The 22,120-nt window shown below is 35.7% G+C and overlaps 1 protein-coding gene across 2 annotated transcripts in view; it reads right to left on the bottom strand.

Annotated features, from left to right (window-relative positions):
* Positions 1–10,863: 10,863 nt before the first annotated feature.
* The window catches only part of LOC141394366 (uncharacterized), a 32,859-nt gene continuing 21,602 nt past the window's right edge, over positions 10,864–22,120 (bottom strand). Inside the window, exons 2-3 of one of the 2 annotated variants that reach the window (XM_073968639.1) lie at positions 11,296–11,450; positions 10,864–11,187 (exon numbers count right to left, since the gene is read on the bottom strand). In XM_073968639.1, the coding sequence (XP_073824740.1) occupies positions 11,006–11,187; positions 11,296–11,450 (337 nt within the window). In that variant the 3' untranslated portion in view covers positions 10,864–11,005. Of the gene's footprint in view, positions 11,451–22,120 lie in introns of both variants that reach the window. The other variant, XM_073968633.1, reaches the window with a different exon arrangement.

Raw genomic sequence — 22,120 nt, 5'->3', positions numbered from 1 at the left:
GTCTTTATACTAAACTTAAACATATCTATTTGAAATCTTTTGGCTGTGTTTGAGTAATAAAACTACAACCTTCTCGTTGGGTTGTAAATTCTATTCTAATTTTATTCATGATAAAATGAATCTTAAGAACTAAGTTACAAAATAATTCTTAGCCTATCTTCTCTTATTCTATGCTCTTATCACTACAAGAACCTGCTCCCTTGCTGAGTGCATTATCTCTTGGGCGATGCCTTTATTATCAATGCACCCCAGCTGTTCACATAAACTGCTATCTCGTATGCTCTATATCTAAAATACATATATTGTTATTGTCCATTGTAATTAAATATTTCATGATCGAACATATTAATAGAAAATGTTGCTGCTGGAAAACTGACTGATTAAAATATTTTCCAATATTACACGAAGTTCCCCAACAGCACAACCATTACTAAATCATGTACAAATAATTTGTACATTCTCCGCCGCGGCTTAAAGTGGGAGTAGTGGATTATCTAACATTATGTTACATTATAACAAAATGAAGAATGAAAAAAGTATTACTTAAATAAAAATAAGATCTAAATATAATTATTAGAAAAAAATTAAATATAATTATTCTAGGTCACTGCACCAATGACATTCTTTTTTAGAGCTCTTCTCCAACGATGAAAACCGTTGCATACTCCTTTCGGCAATGACTCTCTCCTATGCTGCTTGAGTTTGATCGGTTCTTTATCGCCATCTCTTAAATAGCTTTCATTCCCGTCATCAGTTTTATCAGTTCTATCGAATATTTTTTCATTCCCGTCATGCAGCCCGACTTCCGTTAATTCATCACTTGATTCTGGGGACATATTATTAAACTGTGTCCATTCACTGCACTTTTCCTGGCTGTGGGTTTCAATCACCGGTTGTAGACATGTTCCGTTCTCCATTCGTAGTTGTTCCATTAGTTAATTTTCTTCTTCTGGAGTGTCTTGATTGACTGTATCTTTGCTATTCACAAATTTATCCACAACTCTTTTCTCATCACTGCTTCCCGTGTCTGTTCCAGCCGTCTCATTCAAATCATCTTCACAGACATCGACCTCACTCTTTTCACTGCTTGTTACAAAATATTCCAATTTGCTAAAATAGTCCTTGCCACTCAATAATTTGTTGTAGGCACCAATTTCTAGATCCAATGAACTTTCCATGTCCGTTAGAAGTTGGTCATCTCGCATCTTTTGCACCATCGCATTATGTAAACGTTGCAATTCAGCTTCCAAATTGGCTACATCCGAAACATGACTTGTACGCTCATTTTCTAGCAATTGCTCCAAATCAAGTATGCGGGCATTCAATGTAGCTTTTGTCGATTCTAATTCACTAACTCGACTATTCAAGCTATCAGCACGTGTACGAGTCTCAAGTAATTCTTCATTGGAAGACTGCAATGAATTAAACTTTAAACGAACATCCCCAACAGCGTTCTTAAATTCTGCTATCACCTCCTGGAGGCCTTTATCCTCCCACAATAACGCTTTTTTGTCGGTGCATTCTTCATAGAGCTGTGCTTCCAGCTGTTGAGTTGTCTTCTTTTGAATACAATCAATTTGTTCGTATGATTGTTTCATTTCTGCTACATTCAATTTCAGTATCCTCACCTCCTTTACGAGGTGTGTATTTTCTTCTTGCACAACATCGAGATTACATTTGGTTTCCTTCAGCTCTGTGCGCAATTTTTCAAAAAAACTATTCTCTTCATCCATGGCTCTTGTTTCCTCAACCTGGGAGGTATTTTCGGGTTGACCGTGGTCTTCAAAATTTTCCTCAAAATGAGGACTTGCCGGCGGCCAACTCTCCAGCTCTTGATATTTTCGGCTGGCGTCGGCAATGCACCCGTCACATTCACAGTTGTGGGGGTAGAAGATCCAATATCTTTCAGCCATCCAGAGTGTCTCCATTGAATCCTCCTCCCACATCTTATCCTGTCTACCTTTGTCTACGGGACAGACCATTTCTCCTTGGAATAAAGCCTGGAAAGCCTTCACCAATTCTCTAAGGCGGATTTGCGCATCTTCGGCTAACTTTAATAGGCCTTCTAGCTCTCTATTTCGAGCCATTAGTTTATTCAGAATATCTCCTTCCATGATTGTTTTTTTTTTTAATTGGGACCTTTGCCTCTTTTCAATAGTAACTTTATGGGACTTTATGTCCTCTTTTGATTTTTTTGTTCCGAGTGGGACTTTTATAGTCCTCTTTTCTATAAATTTCTTAGGTTTATTTTTTAAGTTGGGACCACCATATGTCTTCTTTTCCAATTTATATTTTGTGTGCCCTTTTGCGTATTTTTCCTTTTTTATCTTTAAATTTGTACTTCAATTTTACGTTTTTAATTTTTGTCTCTATTTTTGCTTCTTCCTTTTTGACTTTTTATTTTTTTTTGTAATTTTGTATAAACTTTACGTTCTCTTTTCTCGGCTCCTTTTTTAAATTATATTTGTTGTATTTACCTCCTTTTTTTTGTTATATTCTTGATTTTTGTTTTTTATTTATTTTTGTTTTAATTTATGATTTTCTTTTATTTTGTTTTTCTCTTTAAAGGATCACTGTAGTCCTTTTTTAATTTTTTTATATTTATATGCCCTGTGGGTCTTTTTTGCGCTTAGTTCTTCTCTTCCTTTTTAGAGAAGAACCGCTTGGTTTTTTTAAGTGCATATTTTTCCAATATTTTATTCTTTTTAATTTTGTTCCACTGATTCTAATTTTCTCGAAGGACCATGTATATCTATTTTATTTTTATTCCGGCTCGAAGGACCATGTGTATATATTTTATATTTAATCCGGCTCGAAGGACCATGTTTGAGTAATAAAACTACAACCGTCTCGTTGGGTTGTAAATTCTATTTTAATTTTATTCATGATAAAATGAATCTTAAGAACTAAGTTACAAAATAATTCTTAGCCTATCTTCTCTTATTCTATGCTCTTATCACTACAATAACCTGCTCCCTTGCTGAGTGCATTATCTCTTGGGCGATGCCTTTATTATCAATGCACCCCAGCTATTCACATAAACTGCTATCTCTTATGCTCTACTTATCTAAAATACATATATTGTTATTGTCCATTGTACTTAAATATTTCATGATCGAACATATTAATAGAAAATGTTGCTGCTGGAAAACTGACTGATTAAAATATTTTCCAATATTACACGAAGTTCCCCAACAGCACAACCATTACTAAATCATGTACAAATAATTTGTACAGGCTGTGATTTCAAAATTTGGGTTTTTCACGGAGACATGGCTAAAGCCTGAAATTCGTGATACTGAGATTTTGTCTGATCAGTACCAAGTTTATAGGTCAGATAGAATTAATAAAAATGGTGGGGGAGTTTTGATCGCTGTGCATAACTCCATAGCCTCAGAACGTATTATCCCTGGCGACAATTACAATTTGTCTGTGTTAAATTAATTTTTTTTAAGCAACGTCATTCTTTTAACCTGTTCTTATATTGCTCCTAATTCTGATTTAGAAATTTACCTTAAACATTCAGAACTTATAAAAAATGTATCTGACTTACAAAATTCAACATTTGAACTGATTTGCCTTGGAGACTTCAATTTACCTCATATTAATTGGGTTTTGGGAGATAATATTATTGACTATGAGCCAGCTTATACAACTTACTCATCATCTGGTGTGGATACTTTCTGGGACACAATGTATGATCAATGTCTACTTCAAATAAATAATATACATAACTCAAAAAATAGAATTCTAGATTTAGTTTTTTCTACGTCTACAAACATTTCATTGTGTCGATGCTAGCCATTTGCTGAACTTGAAGATAAATATCACCCAACATTACTTTTAACATTAGAACTACAAGATAATTCTTTTAATAATTCTCCTGAGCAAAAATCGTCAGGTAAATTCAATTTTGCCAAAACAAATTTTGAACAATTACGACTTATTTTGACTTATACAAATTGGATTCAATGAGGTAACTTAGAATCCCGTGTTTCACATTTGTATAAACTCTAAATGATCCGTTCTTATCAACTGTACCAATTTTCAAAGTGAGTTCCGATAAAGGACCACCTTGGTTTACTCCATATCTAAGGCGATTACGTTATATTAAAAGTAAATTATTCAAGAAATTTAAAAAATATAATACTTCTTTCATTTATTCTAATTATTCTAAAGTTAGAAATAAATACAACACTGAAAATTGTAAGTGCTACACAAATTATATTGATAAAATGAGAAGAAATCTTCACTCGAATCCTAAAAGTTTCTATAAATTTGTAAACTCGAAAAGGAAAGTCAAAGAATTCCCGAACAGTATGAAATTTGGCTGCAAAGAATCCTGTTATACAGCACATACTCAACATTTTCTTTTAATAATAATTACTCTTATAATATTAATAAACTAAATCAATTCCCTTATTTTCTTCTTACTGAGGATGAAGTGTTCAATGGTTTAATTTCATTAAAATATTGTAGCTCTCCAGGTCCTGATGGTGTACCGGCCAACATTCTGAGGAAATGTACTTATGAACTGTACAAGCCTCTCACTAGCATTTTCAATGTTTCCTTATATTACTTTCCTGTGCTCTGGAAATCTAGTTTTATTATTCCCTTACATAAATCTGGTAGTAGGACTTTCGTTGAAAATTATAGGGGCATTGCAAAACTTAGTGCAATTCCAAAACTTTTTGAACTTTTGATATCACGTAAAATAATTCATTTTGTTTCACCAATTATTTCTCCCTATCAACATGGGTTTATAAAAGGAAGATAAACTTTAACGAACTTATTGGAACTTACTTGTCATGTTCACAATGGATTGTCCCTAAAACATCAAACAGATGTAATTTACACCGACATTAGCAAGGCCTTTGACACGGTCGTGCATAAGTTATTAGTACAAAAATTGGATATAATGGGCTTTCCTACTACACTTTTATCATCGATTTCTTATTTGCAAGATCGCTCCCAAAAGGTATCTTTCAATAATATAATTTCAAGAGACATTACTGTTCACTCTGGCGTTCCTCAACACGCAGAGAAAAAAATATGATTGATCCAACAATATTCGAAGAGCAAAATATGTATTGTAAAGATATTGTTAAATTCTAAATGTAGTATTGTGATTCCAACAATTGGGTTTTGTTAAATCCAAAAATAGTTTTTGTCAATTGGACAATAGTTCTCTCCTTTCTTCGACAATTTTTTCTTTTCTCTCGCTATTCGATGCCGTGTTGAAAAAAACAATTATGGTGAGTTTTGTTTGTGGGACATGATGCCTTTATCTTTGTTTTTGTGTGTATGTATACCAACAATGAGACTCTTGTTTTTATTTGTTTCTGTTTTGTTTCATTCTTCTATCTTCATTGTGCTTTGAGGTTTGGTGTTATACCGGAGTTTGTTATGGTGTTTAATTATTCCTTATGTTGTGGTGGGTGCTTGTGGCGTTCTTGTCTTTCTTGTCAGCCAATGCAGCAAACCATGTATTGTGTTCTTCAATGATTGCAATATTATACGCGATATTTATATCCAAGTTATGTGAAAAGTGTATATGAGAAGTATATACACTCAAATTAAAAATTTCTGGGCTGGTTTTCTGGGTTGACAATACTTTTTGTAAACAAAATTAGATTATGATAGTTCCTACAATCGGTATTGTTAACGATTTTTACAATATTGCGGAAATTCGAAAGTTGTTTTTGTTTTCTATGTTTGGAACAAAAGATGGTATTTTTGGATTTGGATTACAATGTTTGAACAAAACAAATACATTTTTGGAACCAAAACAGATATTTTTGTTCCAACAAAAGCGAACAACATTTTTTCTCTGCGTGAAGGAAGTAATTTAGGACCACTAGTTTTAGTTCTGTACTTAAATGACCTTCCTTCTGTGATATATTTTTCTAAAGTTTTAATGTTTGCTCATGACGTCAAACTATTTTGCAATCTTGATTCGCGTAATCAAGCACTAAAACTAAAAGTATAAACGGTATGTCAATAAATCTAAAGAAATGCAAAAAATTATCGCTGTTTAGAAGTCGACCTCTTTATTTTGTATACTTTATCGGTTCTCACAAGCTAGATAATGTTGATTCATTTGGTGATCTTGGTGTCATTTTAAATAATAAACTACGTTTTAATTTACACATTGAATCCTGCTTCAATAAAGCTAGCGATTTCGCTTTAGGTTTCAAAAAACGTTGGTCCAAAGAGTTTGACGACCCGTATGTAACTAAACGTTTGTTTGTCAGTTTGGTTCGGCCTGCATTAGAATATGGTTGCGTATTATGGAGCCCATTTTACAAAAGTTATTACCATAAGATAGATTCTGTCCAAACACAATTTCTCCTGTTTGCTCTTAGAGGTATGCCTTGGAGTACAGTGGAAGCACTTCCCCCCTATGAACATCGATTACAACTTATTGATCTCCCGACTTTAGAACGGAGACGTCTAATGCTTAGAGCAACATTTTTGATAAAGCTTTTACGTAGTCAGATTGATTCAACATTTTTATTTGGCGAAATAAAATTTAATGTGCCCTCGCGGGTTACTCGGAATTACATACCGCTCAGTCTTCCATTAGCGAGATCTAACTATGAACTAAGCAATCCGTTTAGATCATTATGTGAAATTTATAATAATTTGTATGCACTTATAAACTTGTCAGACCCCATACCTACAATAAAGTCTTCTATTCCCTCCTGTTTTTGTAACTAATTTTTGTTCGTTCGTATTTATTCGTAATAATTTAGGCATCCATATCTCAGCCCCCAGATGACATACATACCTAATTTTTCGTAGACACGTTCCCTATATAGTTAAGAATTCGTCATTTAAAAATCAGCGGTCTACATTTGCGCTAAGGCGAGTAAATCGATCTACGAAATTTGACAATTCGTGTGAAAACAATAAACATTTTTACAAAAACTGGGGGTAAGTCTAAAGCTTAAGAAACAAGTTGTTGCGAGATACACGCAGAGAAAAAATATTTTTCGCTTTTGTTGGAACAAAAAAAAATCTGTTTTGGTTCCAAAAATCTATTTGTTTTGTTCAAACATTGTAATCCAAAAATACCATCTTTAGTTCCAAACATAGAAAACAAAAACAACTTTCGAATTTCCGCAATATTGTAAAAATCGCTAACAATACCGATTGTAGGAACTATCATACAATCACACAAATACACACAAAAACAAAGATAAAGGCATCATGTCATACAAACAAAACTCACCATAATTGTTTTTTTTTTTCAACACGGCATCGAATAGCGAGAGAAGAGAAAAAATTGTGGAAGAAAAGAGAGAACTATTGCCCAGTTGACAAAAACTATTTTTGGATTTAACAAAACCCAATTGTTGGAATCACAATACTACATTTGGAATTTAACAATATCTTTACAATACATATTTTGCTCTTCGAATATTGTTGGATCAATCATATTTTTTTATCTGCGTGTATATGATGTGTTGTCCTTATTGCATAATCTGTTTTATTAATGTGTTTAGTAGTATTATTATGTAAATCCGGTTGATGTCTAACTGTAGCCGGAATTTCCCTACCCTACTAAACCTCTATAATCCGGATTATGGGGTGTACGCTCTCCTTACGTTATAGGGAGGGGCGGGGAAGAGTGGCGTGGGAACGTTCGAAAAAAAAGAAGTCCAAAGCACATAGAGCGAAACAGTGATTTTCCCATTGAGTGGTGATATCTCCAAAACTGCATTTAAAAATAACTACGTGTGGGGATGAGGGTACGCTCATGGATTCAGGTCCCTCCGTTAATAACATTTGTGTGTCTTGTTGACCCAGCTAAATTTGAAATTTGGCATCCCATCAAACGAAGTCGTGAAAGATCCGATCTTTTCATTAGCATTTGAATCCATGCAAAGGAAATCGTGAAAGATCCGATATTTTCATCAGCATTTGAACCCATGCAAAGGAAGTCGTGAAAGATCCGATCTTTTCATCAGCATTTGAACCAATTCCATCTATCTAATAGAGATGAATTTTGTTTTTATTTATACATTTTTTCTAAATATATAAGATTAATTGTCGGAGACTCTTGATGTTGTCGGAGACTCGAAATCACATCCAACGTTGTAGAAACTCTCGTCGTAATGATAATGCCATTGCAAAGGGTTGGTGAAAATGACATGCCAAAACATTGGTGGAAATGACATGCCAAAGCATTAATGAAAATGACGTGTCAAAGCATGACATGCTTTGGATCCAAAAATGAATAGCATCTTTTGCGGTCCACGCTCATATATAATTAATCGATGAAGATGTTAGAAAGATGACATGCCAGTTCACTTGCACCCATGATAGAATGGCATCTTTGGCATCGAACATTTTGCTGGGGAGTTCTTCCACGCAAGGAATATGAAAATCACTAAATCAACGGCCACTCTGTTCAGATCGATGGGTCATTAATCCCCACCATTAACTACCCAAAGTTCTGGGGGTCACATTCGATAACTTATACAAGTCGTCCGCGCATGCCGCAGCTACATACGATAAGCTGAGAAGTGGGAAGTCAAGTCCCCAACCGGAAGCAGATAAAGAAACCTTGTTAACCCGAGTGTATTTTTTCTATTTTCTGGTATATACCTCCGGATGTAAGGCATTTTGAGTATTTTAGCTGCATAATTTGACATTTGAGGTTCCCAGTGGTCACTAAACTTCTCCACCACAAATTGTCAACATAGGTGCATATTTTGGTGTATTCCCCATATAACGGTGTTTTCCGACTTTAGGTATTTTAACATTTGACATTTTAGGTTCCCAGCAGTTGCAAAACTTCTCCACCAAAACTGTTGAACATAGGTCCATTTTTTGATATAGCCCTAATATAACGATACGATATTTTCGGTATTTTGATGATTTTAGCTGCATTTTTTGTCCGAACTATCTGTAATTTGACATTTTAAGTTTCCAGTGGTCATATCTACACTAAAAATTGTCAATTGTTTTGATATTAGATGTCTTGATATTAGATGTTTTAATGATATTAGCTAAATTTTTTAACGAACTACCTGCAATTTTAAATTTGAGGTTCCCAAAAATTGTTCACGTTTGGGTATAGCCCTCATTTAACAGTACCTCCGGATTTTCAGTATTTTGTGGATTGTAGCGGAATTTTTTGTCCGAACATTCGAGTTTCCCAGTGTTAACAATATATCTCCACCAAAAATTATCAACATAAGTCCAGTTTTCGGTATAGCCCCCACATAACGGTACCTCCGGATTTTCGATACTTTGAGCATTTTAACTGCATTTTTTGTACGAACTAGCTGTAATTTGACATTTGAGGTTTCCAGTGGTCACTAAACTTCTCCACCAAAAAATTTCAACATAGGATGATATATTGATATAGCCCCCTTATATCGGTGCCTCCCAATCTTAGGTATTTCGAAGATTTTAGCTAAATTTTTTACCCAAACTAGCTGTAATTTGACATTTGAGGTTCTTAGTGGTCACAACACAAATTGCCCACATAGGTCCGCGTTTTGGTATAGCCCCCATATAACGGTATATCAGAATTTTCGGTATTTTGAGGATTTTAGCTGAATTTTTTGTCGGTATTTGAGAATTGGCACTTTCGTAAAAGGAAAAAAAATATTCCATATGAGTTTAGAATATTGCATGGTGGAAGGTATTTTACTTGTCATGTTTTAGTCTATAGCATACAAACTGAACCAATATCTGATAAGACAATGAAAAAACATTTTATCAAGTTTAGATCTTATTTTATTTAAATATACATATACATATATTTTTTACAAAATAAAAATTAAAATAAATTAATAAATTAAACTTAAAAATACAACATAAATATAAAATATGTTATTTTTTACATTATTACAATAAAAAAGTATAATTAAAATTAAATAACTTAAAATTTCTAAAAAAATACATTAAGTGTGTGTATGTGTGACCCAAATGGCTTTTACAATTGTGTTATGAAAAATAGGGAATGTCAAATATCGTGTGGGATAGACACAGGATACATTTTCTCAGCCATAGTCATAGAAGTTGTTTATACAGTAGCGGGAAGACGATTTCTTTGACTTCCATGTAACCAAGTGGGCCCGAACTATACTGTTACCATTGTTGTGAAGAACTGGATATGTTAGAGGGGGAGGGTGGATAGAAATGTATTAGTCTTTGGTTTTGAAATACAAAATACAAATAAATAACTTAGTGGACTTGGACAAGCAACAATTCAACAATTCTTTAGATGGCCATTCACAAAACTGAAAAAAAATTGAACGTGCAAAATTCTACAATGCGAGGTGAGAGCAGAGGTGGGAGGAGGCAACTCTACTTAAAATATAAAATGTTGATGGGCAAAGCAGTGATACATTATTTTTGGACAAAATACAGGGATGGAATGGAGTGTTGCAAAGTAAAACCAAACTTTAAGAAGAACATAGGAACACTTTTTTGAAAATGAATATAAAGACAAAGAGACAAGGGAAAAGTAACAAAAAGAAGGATGTGAGTTTAGTGGCAGCAGTTGTCATCATTAAGCAAAACTTGCCATAATGAGGTTGGCGAAATATTCATTATCATTATGACAAATCTCAATACATTTAAATGATCACAAAGTACCCCAAACAATCCAACTGAAATAAAATGAATATAAAAGCATTTCTAATACTGCATAACTCGTTTTTCTTCCAAAGGAATTACAATAAAATGTTTAAATTATTTAAGCTAGAAAAGGTGAACATGAAACAAGTAGCTAACGGTATATGAGGTACTAACGTTTTTCTCTCTCTCTCTTTTTCATATCCGTTTTCCTACACGTATTTAGACATTTTCATTCCAAATGTGATGGCATGGGATGTTTTGGTGTTTCTTTTTTTCAGATGTAGGCGGAGGGGGATGTACGAGTATGTCAGGATGTTTGCATGCATGAAGGTGAAAATTTAGTTGAGGAGACAGAGAGCGAGACTAAATGTTTTTTTCAACAACAAATCATCTTTGTTTGACTCTTCTACGCATATTTAAATGTCAATTCACTTATTTTCTTTACATCGCCCCACACCTGCAGTGCCTTGATTTCGGAAATTTCAAAATATGGCTCATATGTCGTTATACGATTCGGTTTATTATCAAAAAATTTATAAACATCGATAACACCATCTTGGAATGTAAATTCTAAATCAAATATTGGACCTAAAACAGAATAATTGAGAACGGTATTATTATTGTTGTTATTGTTTGTATATTGTAATGGACTGTCATTGTTATTATTATTTTCATCATCATCGCTATACAACACACCATCTAAAGAATCATAGTCCTGCTCCTGATGATCCACCCAACTGCCATTGTCTTTGTAGTTCTCCACAATCACATGTTCATCCAGAATCCATTTGAAATGATAGGTTATAAAGTCGGGATTTTTACAAATTTCATTTACGAAATTTATTGAGAATCTGAAAAAGAGAAAAAAGGGGCAGAATGAGAAGATTAGATAAATATTCAACAATGGACAGAATTCCAAAATGCAGAAAATGTAGGAAGTGTCGCAAGAAACAGAATTATTTGCTTATTTTACTAATAATAGGTTTGTCCTTCTACTCGATAATTTTTACTAAAAATTTATGAAACACGTTTTTTAGAATATTTTCTAGTATACAACTGTCAATATTCGAAACATTTGTAATAATTATTACAAATTATCCCCGTGGGGGGTTGCTAGATCCTCTATCGGGACCCTCCCATTGACGAATTGGGGACGTTCGACTCGCTAAATAAACGAGTCGGATACCATGGAAATAAAATACCTGGGGCTGACCAAAAACTAGCCTAAGGCACTGCTGTCTGTGCCTTAGTATCACTGGAAGGCGGAGGTTGAGTGAACCGGAACGGCTATCATTGAAATACTATCGGCGTCGGCATCCACATAAACGGAGATTAAACGGCAGCTATTATCCCAAGCGTCTGTCCTCCATGTTAGGAGCGGCTCACATATCACTGCTAGTCTGGAAGCTTAGTTGACAGCCCCATCCCAGAATCGAGTGCATCAGGGAAATTGCCTGGTCACTTTAAACCCCATGATTACAGAAACCACAAGAAGATACAACAATCAAAACCCCCCTCGTTGACGACCTTTGGAATGAAAACAAGGACACGATTTGGAACATGGAATATTCGCACAATGCTTGAACCCTCAAAACTTGCCCAGATAACAAAAGAGTTCTGCAGATATAAACTAACACTCCTTGGCCTCTGCGAAACAAGATGGCCGGACAATGGAGAATTTTCAGTAACCGATAATGTAACCTTTTTATACTCGGGCAAACCAGCTGGACAGCCAAGATCTAGTGGAGTTGGTCTTCTCCTTTCCAAAAATGCCAAGGAAGCACTTGCTGAGTGGAAACCCCATACGGATCGTATAATATCAGCAAGATTTCGTACGCGCGCTAGATACCTTACCGTGATACAGTCATATGCCCCAACTGAGAACGCCGAAGATTCCGAAAAGAGTGCTTTTTACAGCCAGCTCACAAATGTTTTAGATGCAACCCACAGAGGAGATATAAAGATCTTAATGGGCGATTTCAACGCCCAAGTAGGACCAGATAATGGAAATTTGGAATGTGTAATGGGCAAACACGGCATAGGAAGAATGAATGAATGAAAATGGTACACTTTTGGCAGAAACATGCGCCAGCAACGCTCTTGTGATAGGTGGTACACTATTCCCTCACAAGAATATTCACAAAGCCACATGGATATCTCCGGATTGTTTAACGGAAAATCAGATAGACCACATCGCCATCAGTAAAACATGGAGAGGGTCACTTCTGGATGTGTGTGTAAAAAGAGGAGCAGATGTAGGTAGCGACCACCATCTACTGATAGGAACACTCAGGTTCAAGGTAGCTGCAATTAGAACAGAAAGAACAAAAAACGTAGACCACGATATGATGTTGCCAAACTACAAGAGGAGACCGTGCGAAACAGATACTCAAGGAAACTCGATGCAAAATATGCCGAATTACAAGCCGTCGAAAGTTCTAACGTAAATGATTACTGGGAAAAGGCTAAGTCCACAATTTTAGAAACAGCCGCCGAATATCTGACTGCCACGAGAGCACCCAGGAAATGCTGGATATCAGACGATACGTGGATGCTCATCGAACAGCGGAAAAACATAAAGTCTCAACTAAACGCAGCCAGAACAAGATCGATAAAACTTACCTTAAACAGACATTACAATGAGTTGGATAAGAAAGTTAAAAAAGTGCCAGAAATGACAAAAGACATTGGGCAGAAAATATGACAGTACAAGCGGAAACTGCAGCATCATCCAACAAAACAAAAGAAATGTACCAAACAATAAAGAAGCTCAGTGGAAAAAAGACAAAATTTTCAAAAGGTAAACCTTTAGATGGCCCAGATGGAACATCACACACAAACAGCCAATCTCAACTCGATGTATGGGTACATCACTATACCAACATTCTGTCCATAAACCAAACAGTTTGGAATTCAAAAATATCTGCAACTGTGAGCATCACGAGACAGGAGACGACATAAGCACAGCACCTCCTTCCATAGACGAAATATGTCATGCCATATCATCTTTAAAAAATAGTAAATCAGCAGGCATTGACGAAAACGCACCTGAAATGTTAAAAGCAAACCCACTCACAAGTGCATTGATCTTACATCCAGTCGTCAACAACTTTTGGAGTACTGGGGAATTGCCATCCGACCTAAAGGAAGGACTGGTAATAAATATGCCAAAAAAGGCAATCTTTCTCAATGCTCAAACTACAGGGGCATAACTCTTTTGAGCATGGCAAATAAAACAATTACATATATTTTAAACGACCGAATTTCATCAGCAATTGCACCCGAACTAAGAAAGCAGCAAGCTGGCTTTCGACAAAACTATTCCTGTGTGGATCACATAAATACTCTAAGAATCATCATAGAGCAATCTATAGAACTAAATGCATGCGCATCAATGCTGAAAACGCAACACCATTAACCTTGGACAACACCCCTTTGGAAGAAGTAGAAGAATTTATCTATCTCGGCAGTATGTTAACGTCGACAGGAGGCTCTGAAGTAGATATAAATAGCCGCATGCGAAAGGTAAAACAAGCATTCGGAGCACTCAACAATATATGGAGATCATTGCAAATCAGACGTAGTACAAAAATACGACTATTCAACTCAAATGTAAAATCTGTCCTATTGTACGGATGCGAAACATGGAACATGTCCTCAAGAATAGTGAACTCACTCCAGGCATTCGTCAATAGATGCTTAAGAAGAATTGTATCTAAAGTTCATAGACTTTCAAAAAGCATTCGACACTATATCCCACAATGCCATATGGGCGTCCCTAGTAGGCAAGGGTGTTCCAACAAAAATAATCGACCTTATTAAAGCTCTCTATGATGACTCACACTGCAGAATTTTGCACGACGGCTTAACTAGCCAGAGAATTAAAATATGTGCAGGAGTAAGACAAGGATGCGTATTATCGCCGCCCATTTTTAACATTGTTCTAGATATTGTGATGGCTGTTGCGAAGCGGGAGCTTGGCGGCATCATTTGGGGTTTAAACGGCAGATTGACTGATTTAGACTACGCTGTTGATATATGCCTTTTGTCGCATCAGAACTCAAACATGCAACATCAAGTCAACCAAGTTCAGGAGTATGCGCAGAGAGCTGGCCTTCATATACATTTATCCAAGACTAAATGCATGCGCATCAATGCTGGAAACGCAACACCATTAACCTTGGACAACACCCCTTTGGAAGAAGTAGAAGAATTTATCTATCTCGGCAGTATGTTAACGTCGACAGGAGGCTCTGAAGTAGATATAAATAGCCGCATGCGAAAGGTAAAACAAGCATTCGGAGCACTCAACAATATATGGAGATCATCGCAAATCAGACGTAGTACAAATACGACTATTCAACTCAAATGTAAAATCTGTCCTATTGTACGGATGCGAAACATGGAACATGTCCTCAAGAATAGTGAACTCACTCCAGGCATTCGTCAATAGATGCTTAAGAAGAATTTTGAGAATACATTGACCTAATTTGATTACAAACCAATCTCTTTATGAAAGGTGGAACCAAAATCCAATAGTAAAGGAAATCAGACTAAGAAAATGGAGATGGATTGGTCATACACTAAGGAAACAAGAAGGAAATATTGCCAAAGAAGCCCTTGAATGGAACCCGCAAAGTAGCCGCCGTAGAGGTAGACCTTTGCTAACGTGGAGACGGCAAGTTTTAGAAGAACTGAGGGAGGCGAATAAATCATGGAATGAAATTAAAATTTTAGCTTTAAATAGACATAAATTGGAAAAATTTTGTTGTGGCCCTATGTTCCACCTAGGAACCTGGATATTAATAATAAATAATAATTACAAATTATCGAGTACACAGACAGGCATAATATACATATAAAAAATTATACATGATATGTAATATGGTCGCAAAAATTCGAATATGCAATAAAGAGGAAGATGAGGCTGTAATAATGTCTAATAGAAGAGGTAAATAAAAGAGGAAACCAACAAACATAGACTTTTGGGGGAGCATAGCTGAGTTTTACCGGACGAGACCTCAGGTTACCGGTAGATAAAGTATGCTTGCCTGGGTGTTTATGTGTCTTGGATCGACGAAGGGCGTTCTTCGCGACACTAAAATAGCCAAATCCACTTTTAAAAACAAACGTGCATAGTATACATACATTTTATATACTGAGGTCGCTAAATCTATGTTCACCACATGTACTGCAGAGGTGTGCACAGAGTTGAATGTCATGGTCGATAATAGCAGAATTTCGACCACAAAATTCCCCCAGATTCTAGGGGCCACATTCGACAGCATGTTCACGTCGTCCGCACATGCCACAGTTATTTGTTACAAGCTGAGATGTAGGAACAAGGTCCTCTAGTCCCTAGCCTGCAAATAAAGAAAGCTTGTTGACCACATATAGCGCAATATATCGATCTGTGGTAAGTTATGCGTCGCCGGTGTTGTCCACTTATATAAGTGCAAGGCGATGGAAAAAATATTAAAACCTGTCAGAATGGATGAGGGTTTTTTTCGCCGATGTACTTCCTCATCGTGCATATACCTACGGTATGACTTCTGCTACTTCTTAGCCAAGCGATTTACAAAGTTAGATTAGGCGGTGGGAAGTTTTTCGACCAAAACTGTGTTCGGAGATCGGGAGGCTAGTTCTCTCGGCCGATGGACGGTCCTTCTGTGTCTTCGACGATCCTGGTTTCAAAAATTAGCTATTTCCGCTGGTGCTGATGCCACTTTGTTGACTAATACAGTCGCTGGAAAGATCATGGTGTGACATTTAGGGTCTATAGTGGTGGATGTTTACATTGAAATCAACTTGACCTCTTCGGCCATGAGGATGAGAAGGAGCTTATTAAGTTTACGATTTCTCTTGGGTATGTGAGAGTATGTTCTTTCTAACTTGCTCACCACCTTGATATTATATTTGTTTTTTGCAGGCACAACGGGTTGTCAATGCTCTGTATAAGTTTAGGTTCTGCATAACTTCAGACTTTAGTCACGAAGGTGACACTAGAGTGTTTTAATTGACATTTTGATGTGTTCTTAGATCGATTTCCCCACTACAGCAACTTCATCACATTACTATAGAATGGAACTCGACCTAGGAACCCTTGATTTTACGAAATTGTTTCAATGAAATCACTCTAGTGTGACCAAGGACTTATTTTCGTAATCATCGTCCTTATATATTAAACATAACGGTACTTAATACTAGATTTTGTTTACTTAACACGTACGCGGACGCAAAAAAAAAAACTCGGAGAGTTGCAAAACATGACACCCAATTTTTCCGAAATTTGTCGTTTTTTGCATTTAATATTTGAACCAATGAAATAAAAAATAAAAAACAGTGAAAGTTATTTTGTTTGTTGTTTTTTTTTTTAAACAGCCATAACAGCCATGTTTTATTTTTTGACATTGCTGCCAGATCTACTATTTTTCCGTTCCTTTACTTTTGTATACAACTGGTTCCGTGAGAGCAATTTTGACAGTTGTTTCCATTTTACAATAAAGTAGAGGTAGGCCAGGTATAAAAATCGCTGAAAAATACAACCATGCAGCCATGGCTTAAAACGTCAAATGACATGGAGCAATAATAAAGGTAGATGTATCTGCATAGTTTGTCGGTTTTACAAACACATATGAAATTTAGAACTTCACTGTTTATGTTAAAACTACCAAATAGGGAACATCTATGCTCCAGAATATTATTTCTAGAAAGGCGTTCCAAAAATAGCAAAATTTGCACGCAAATTTATGACAGTGAAAATAATATCATTCTCTTATTTTCTACTTGAAAATTTTGGCTGATCTAACATCGTGATTGTTGGCGTCCGATTTCCAGATACGGGACATTTGAGCTAGAATTTTTACAATATTTGTAATTTTTCCGTTCCCGTACTTTTAGAATTCGTTCCAAGTAACTATTCCGGACAAGGAACTATTGGAACTATATCCGGCTCTTTTATTTATATAGTTCCAACCGTGCATATAATTCCTTTCATTTGTATAAGTTATTTTCTTAATTTAATTCCACACTTACTTCGATATTTCACGTTCGGTTCCTTCATCATTCAGATGCGGCCACATTCATAAATAAACGTAAATCTCATCCTCGTTTCATCGCTGCAATTGACTTATTTTTATGTCAATTTATCCTCCAAAAGATAAAAACAAAAAAAAAAAAGATTCGTTCAACTACTTCACTCTCGGAACTATTTGCAACGAAGGAAATAAAAAGAACGACGAAAGAGAAATATTCATTGAACTATATTGCTCTCGGAACAATTTGGAATGAAGGAAATAGAAAGAACGATGAAAGAGAAAGATTCATTGAACTACATCGCTCTCGGAACTAAGGAACTATATTAAGGAACTAGTTCCTTTCGGGAAAAGGAACCAGAAATATCGATCCGCTCCAGGAACAAGATTGCCCAACTCTAAAAATGTTTTGCCCTTGTTTTCAATTTTTGGTCTGTTTCTTTACTTTTGAACATGGCAAAACCGGCGAAAGTAGTAAAAGTTAAAAACTGCTTCCATATGACTGGTATAGTGTCTGAAGTAAAGAAACGCTTTTCGAGTAGAATGTGGTAAAACTTGAAGATTCTAGCACGTAAAGGATTTTAAGATACAGTGTCAAAGCAGTTTTTTGTTAGAGCAATTCACCGATGCATCTACCTTTATAATTGCATAATGTCAACAACAGTAAAAAATGTCAACCCTGTTTTTGACAGATTAGGCCATACCAAGAAAAAAATTGTAATCAGCTGTTAGCTGTAGCCTACCTTATACATTATTGTACGACGGTTCTTCCTTTGGCTACATTTACTATTAAAAAAAGTAAGGGAACAAAGTTTTAATCTATACAATCCTTAAAACTACAGCTGTTAATCAGCTGACCTACTTCAACTACTATCAGGTGATCAATATTATGGTAGTTCACATTGATTTATCGTTAAACAATAGGTGTGTTCGTTTACTCAATAATTAGTACAAGTGCAGTAACTTCTTGTAAACGACTAAGGTCTTTTGCATTGTACTGTAGAGTAAACGAACAACATCCAGTAAAAATTCGTACAAATTTTGAGTAAACGAACACACATATTATCACCACATGTAACCCTGGCGTTGTATCAAAGTCTACAAAATTAGTGTGAGAGGTGTATAAACGACCATTGACCGAATAAGAGGATCGATATAGGCCATATTCTGATCTGTAGTGGAATTCTGTAACTCATTTTTCGAGTTGCGGACAAGAATCGGTAAAATTAAAATGCTTATAATTTCGGAAATTGACGAAAATGGTCAGTATGTTAACAACCAAAATAAAGTTGTCGCAAAGTTCTAACGATAGCAACAAGCAACAGTGTTGTCAACTTTCATTAATACTTTTCATTCATATTTTTGCGTTTTAATTTTACCGATTTTTGTCGGTAATTCTAAAAATGAGTTACAGAGTTCCATTACAGGGGCTGGATTCTTGTTCTATGAAAATTTGAAATGAAAAATATTTCCTTTATAATTTTTTATACCCTCCACCATAGGATGGGGGTATATTAAGTTTGTCACTACGTTTGTAACTACTCGAAATAATCATTGTAGACCCCACAAAGTATATATATTCTTGATCAGCGTGCAATTCTACATCGATATGGCCATGTCCGTCCGTCTGTCCGTCTGTCCGTCTGTCCGTCTGTCCGTCTGTGGAAATCACTCTAGCGTCCGAACGGATTGACGTAGGTTGATGAAATTTTGGGAAAATATGTTATATTTACGTAGGACTTTTGGTATTGAAAGTGGGCTATGTAGGTCCACGCTTTCGTATAGCCCCCATACAAAATGACGCGTGACGCGTCGTCGTTTTAAGGAATTTTTAAGATATTTGGCCCATTTTACCACCGAATTGGTTGTAATTTGGTACTTTGTGTCTCCAGAGGCCAAAAAATATTCCTACCAAAGTTGGGTTATATAGGTCCACGTTTTGGTATAGCCCCCATATAAGGCCCCATATAAAGTACGCGTCATTTTAATATATTTTGAATGTATTAGACCCATTTGACCACAGAATTGGTTGTAATTTGGTATTTTGTGTCTTCAGAGGCCAGAAAACATTCCTACCAAAGTTGGGTTATATAGGTCCACGTTTTGGTATAGCCCCCACATAAGGCCCCTTATAAAGTACGCGTCATTTTAATATATTTTGAATGTATTAGACCCACTTAACCAAAGAATCGGTTGTAACTTTGTATTTTGTGTTTCTAGAGGCTAAGAAACATTTCTACCATAAAATGTTTATATAGGTCCACGTGTTGATATAGCCCCCATAATACAATATCTCTCGATTTTCGATATTTTGAACGTTTTAGCCTCATTAACACACCGATATGGCTGAAATTTGGTATTTAGTCTTCTTTATGCGTATAAAACTTTCCTCCAGAAATTTGTAGGTATAGGCCCACGACATCATATAGCCCCCATAGAACGGTACCTTCCGAATTTCGGTATTTTGAAGGTTGCGGCCACATTAATCCACCGAAATGGCTGAAATTTGTGGTGGAGGGTATAAAAAGTTCGGCCCGACCGAACTTAACGCTTTTCTTACTTGTTTTTCATTTGACAGTTTTCTCCTTTATAAAAGTTTTCATTTCACATTTTCATAGAAACATAATTGAGCCCCTGTAGTGCGATTCTGTAACTCCTTAACGACAGAATTAACGACGAATGTCGGTAGTTAACGATAATTATCGGTAAGTGCTATTCTGTACACTTATTTTACCGATTTTTTTCGGTAAGTAACGTCGTTAACTACCGTAAAATATCGTTAAGTTAACAACCAAAAAAAAGTAGTTGTTAAGTCTACCGACAGAAAATACATTCATATTTCCACAAATCAATGCAATACCAATCTTCATATCTCGGCACAAGAATGCGGTCAAACAAAATGTTTTCGTCCGCATGTCCACTAAAAATTGCAATCAAACTGCAAGCCGCGATAATGGCCGACCAATAGTCATGAAAAATAATTTTTAGCCGATTTTGTAACTACTCTGTAGTCGCAATAAGAGATGATGTTCAGTTAATATTTAGCGGGTTATATGGACCAACACCTGTGAAAATGTTTTATATTTTTTATATTCTGCATGAAAGACATATTCCCGCTAAATAAATTATCTTTTAAAGAGGACCTACCGTCCTTTCCATTGACGCCAATTATGCCCGGTTACAGTGTAATATAAATATGGATTCACAGGGACAAAAATGTCCTTTCCTTGAAAATACGAATGTGCGACATGCTGCCTCCGTATTGAAAATTCACTTAGACAATGTCAACTTGCAAAGCCGCATGAGCTTTTCAGGGTCATCGAAAGTATCCGGCAGAAAGTAATTTATTCGCTGGGCTCAACCAGTTGTAAATCTTTAACCCAAAAAATAAGAGTAATCTGTACAGATGGTTGCTCCTCGGAAATGACATTTCCATCCACATCATTAGTTTAGTCTCTCGCAACTCGTTCTTTGCGGCCGAAAAGTCTAACCGCTAACTATAGATGCAAATTTGGGTTATGACAAAGATATTTCCTATTATATTTTTGTCAATAAAATTTGCTGCATTTTAATATCATTGTCAGGACAAAGGTCATATATCATGTCAGCCAACTCGTGATGTACTGCCGGGTGGTGCAGATAAGAAAAAATGTTCGTTCTATCCGAAATTAATTTGCCCTAAGTAATATGAAAACCACAGATATGAGCCATAGTTGTTGCCTACTTTTAGTGCGTGTTTCAAGTAGATTAACAGGTAGCACCACGGAGAGTCAGAGGACATTTGAGATGATTCTGATCAATCTGAATTTTCACTTGGTGTATAAAATATCCCACGTCGCTAATTTTATTTAGATCACAGCACTAATAGAAATAAAATAATACTTTATTTTCACGATTTCATGAACAAGATACACAATCGGCCACATGTGAAATATCCTTCAAAACAGGCAAATTAAGAATGGTAAAGCCGAATGTCTTGAAATTTATGCACTATATTCATCCCAGTTCATTATCGGGACAGAGAATCATTGCAATTGCATACACTAACTTGCTTTCCCTTTTGAGACAGTTGCGCATTAGTTTTACAAAGTCTTCATCTTTGGAAATCTTGAGGACGATACGCGATATACAATCGGGTTTGTTAGCAACTAAAAATAAGTAAATTTTAGTAAAACCTCCTCAAAGGATAAAATGTTCCATCTTACATTCTTCAGTCATTAACTAATAGAAGGGAATTCCCAGAATTCATAGATCATCAGTTTTGAACAAATCCTTGGAAATATTATGGCTGTGACCGGCCTAGATATAGACAATGCCAGTGGTCCTGGAACAATCGCTTTTGGGAGAGACAGGTACAACTAGCTTTCGGTCTTTCCAAATTCTGCAAAAAGGTCCTATCCAAACATTTATACATGCATATGCATCGTCACAAACAAATAAAAACATCGCGATTCTGTTTATCTTTTATCTAAAATGATTAAAAATGT

This window comes from Musca autumnalis, unplaced genomic scaffold, assembly GCF_047663935.1.
Source record: "Musca autumnalis isolate F117 unplaced genomic scaffold, ASM4766393v1 scaffold_1, whole genome shotgun sequence".
Lineage (NCBI taxonomy): Eukaryota > Metazoa > Arthropoda > Insecta > Diptera > Muscidae > Musca > Musca autumnalis.
Note: the sequence above shows the minus strand (reverse complement) of the source record. Positions and strands in the feature narration are given on the sequence as shown.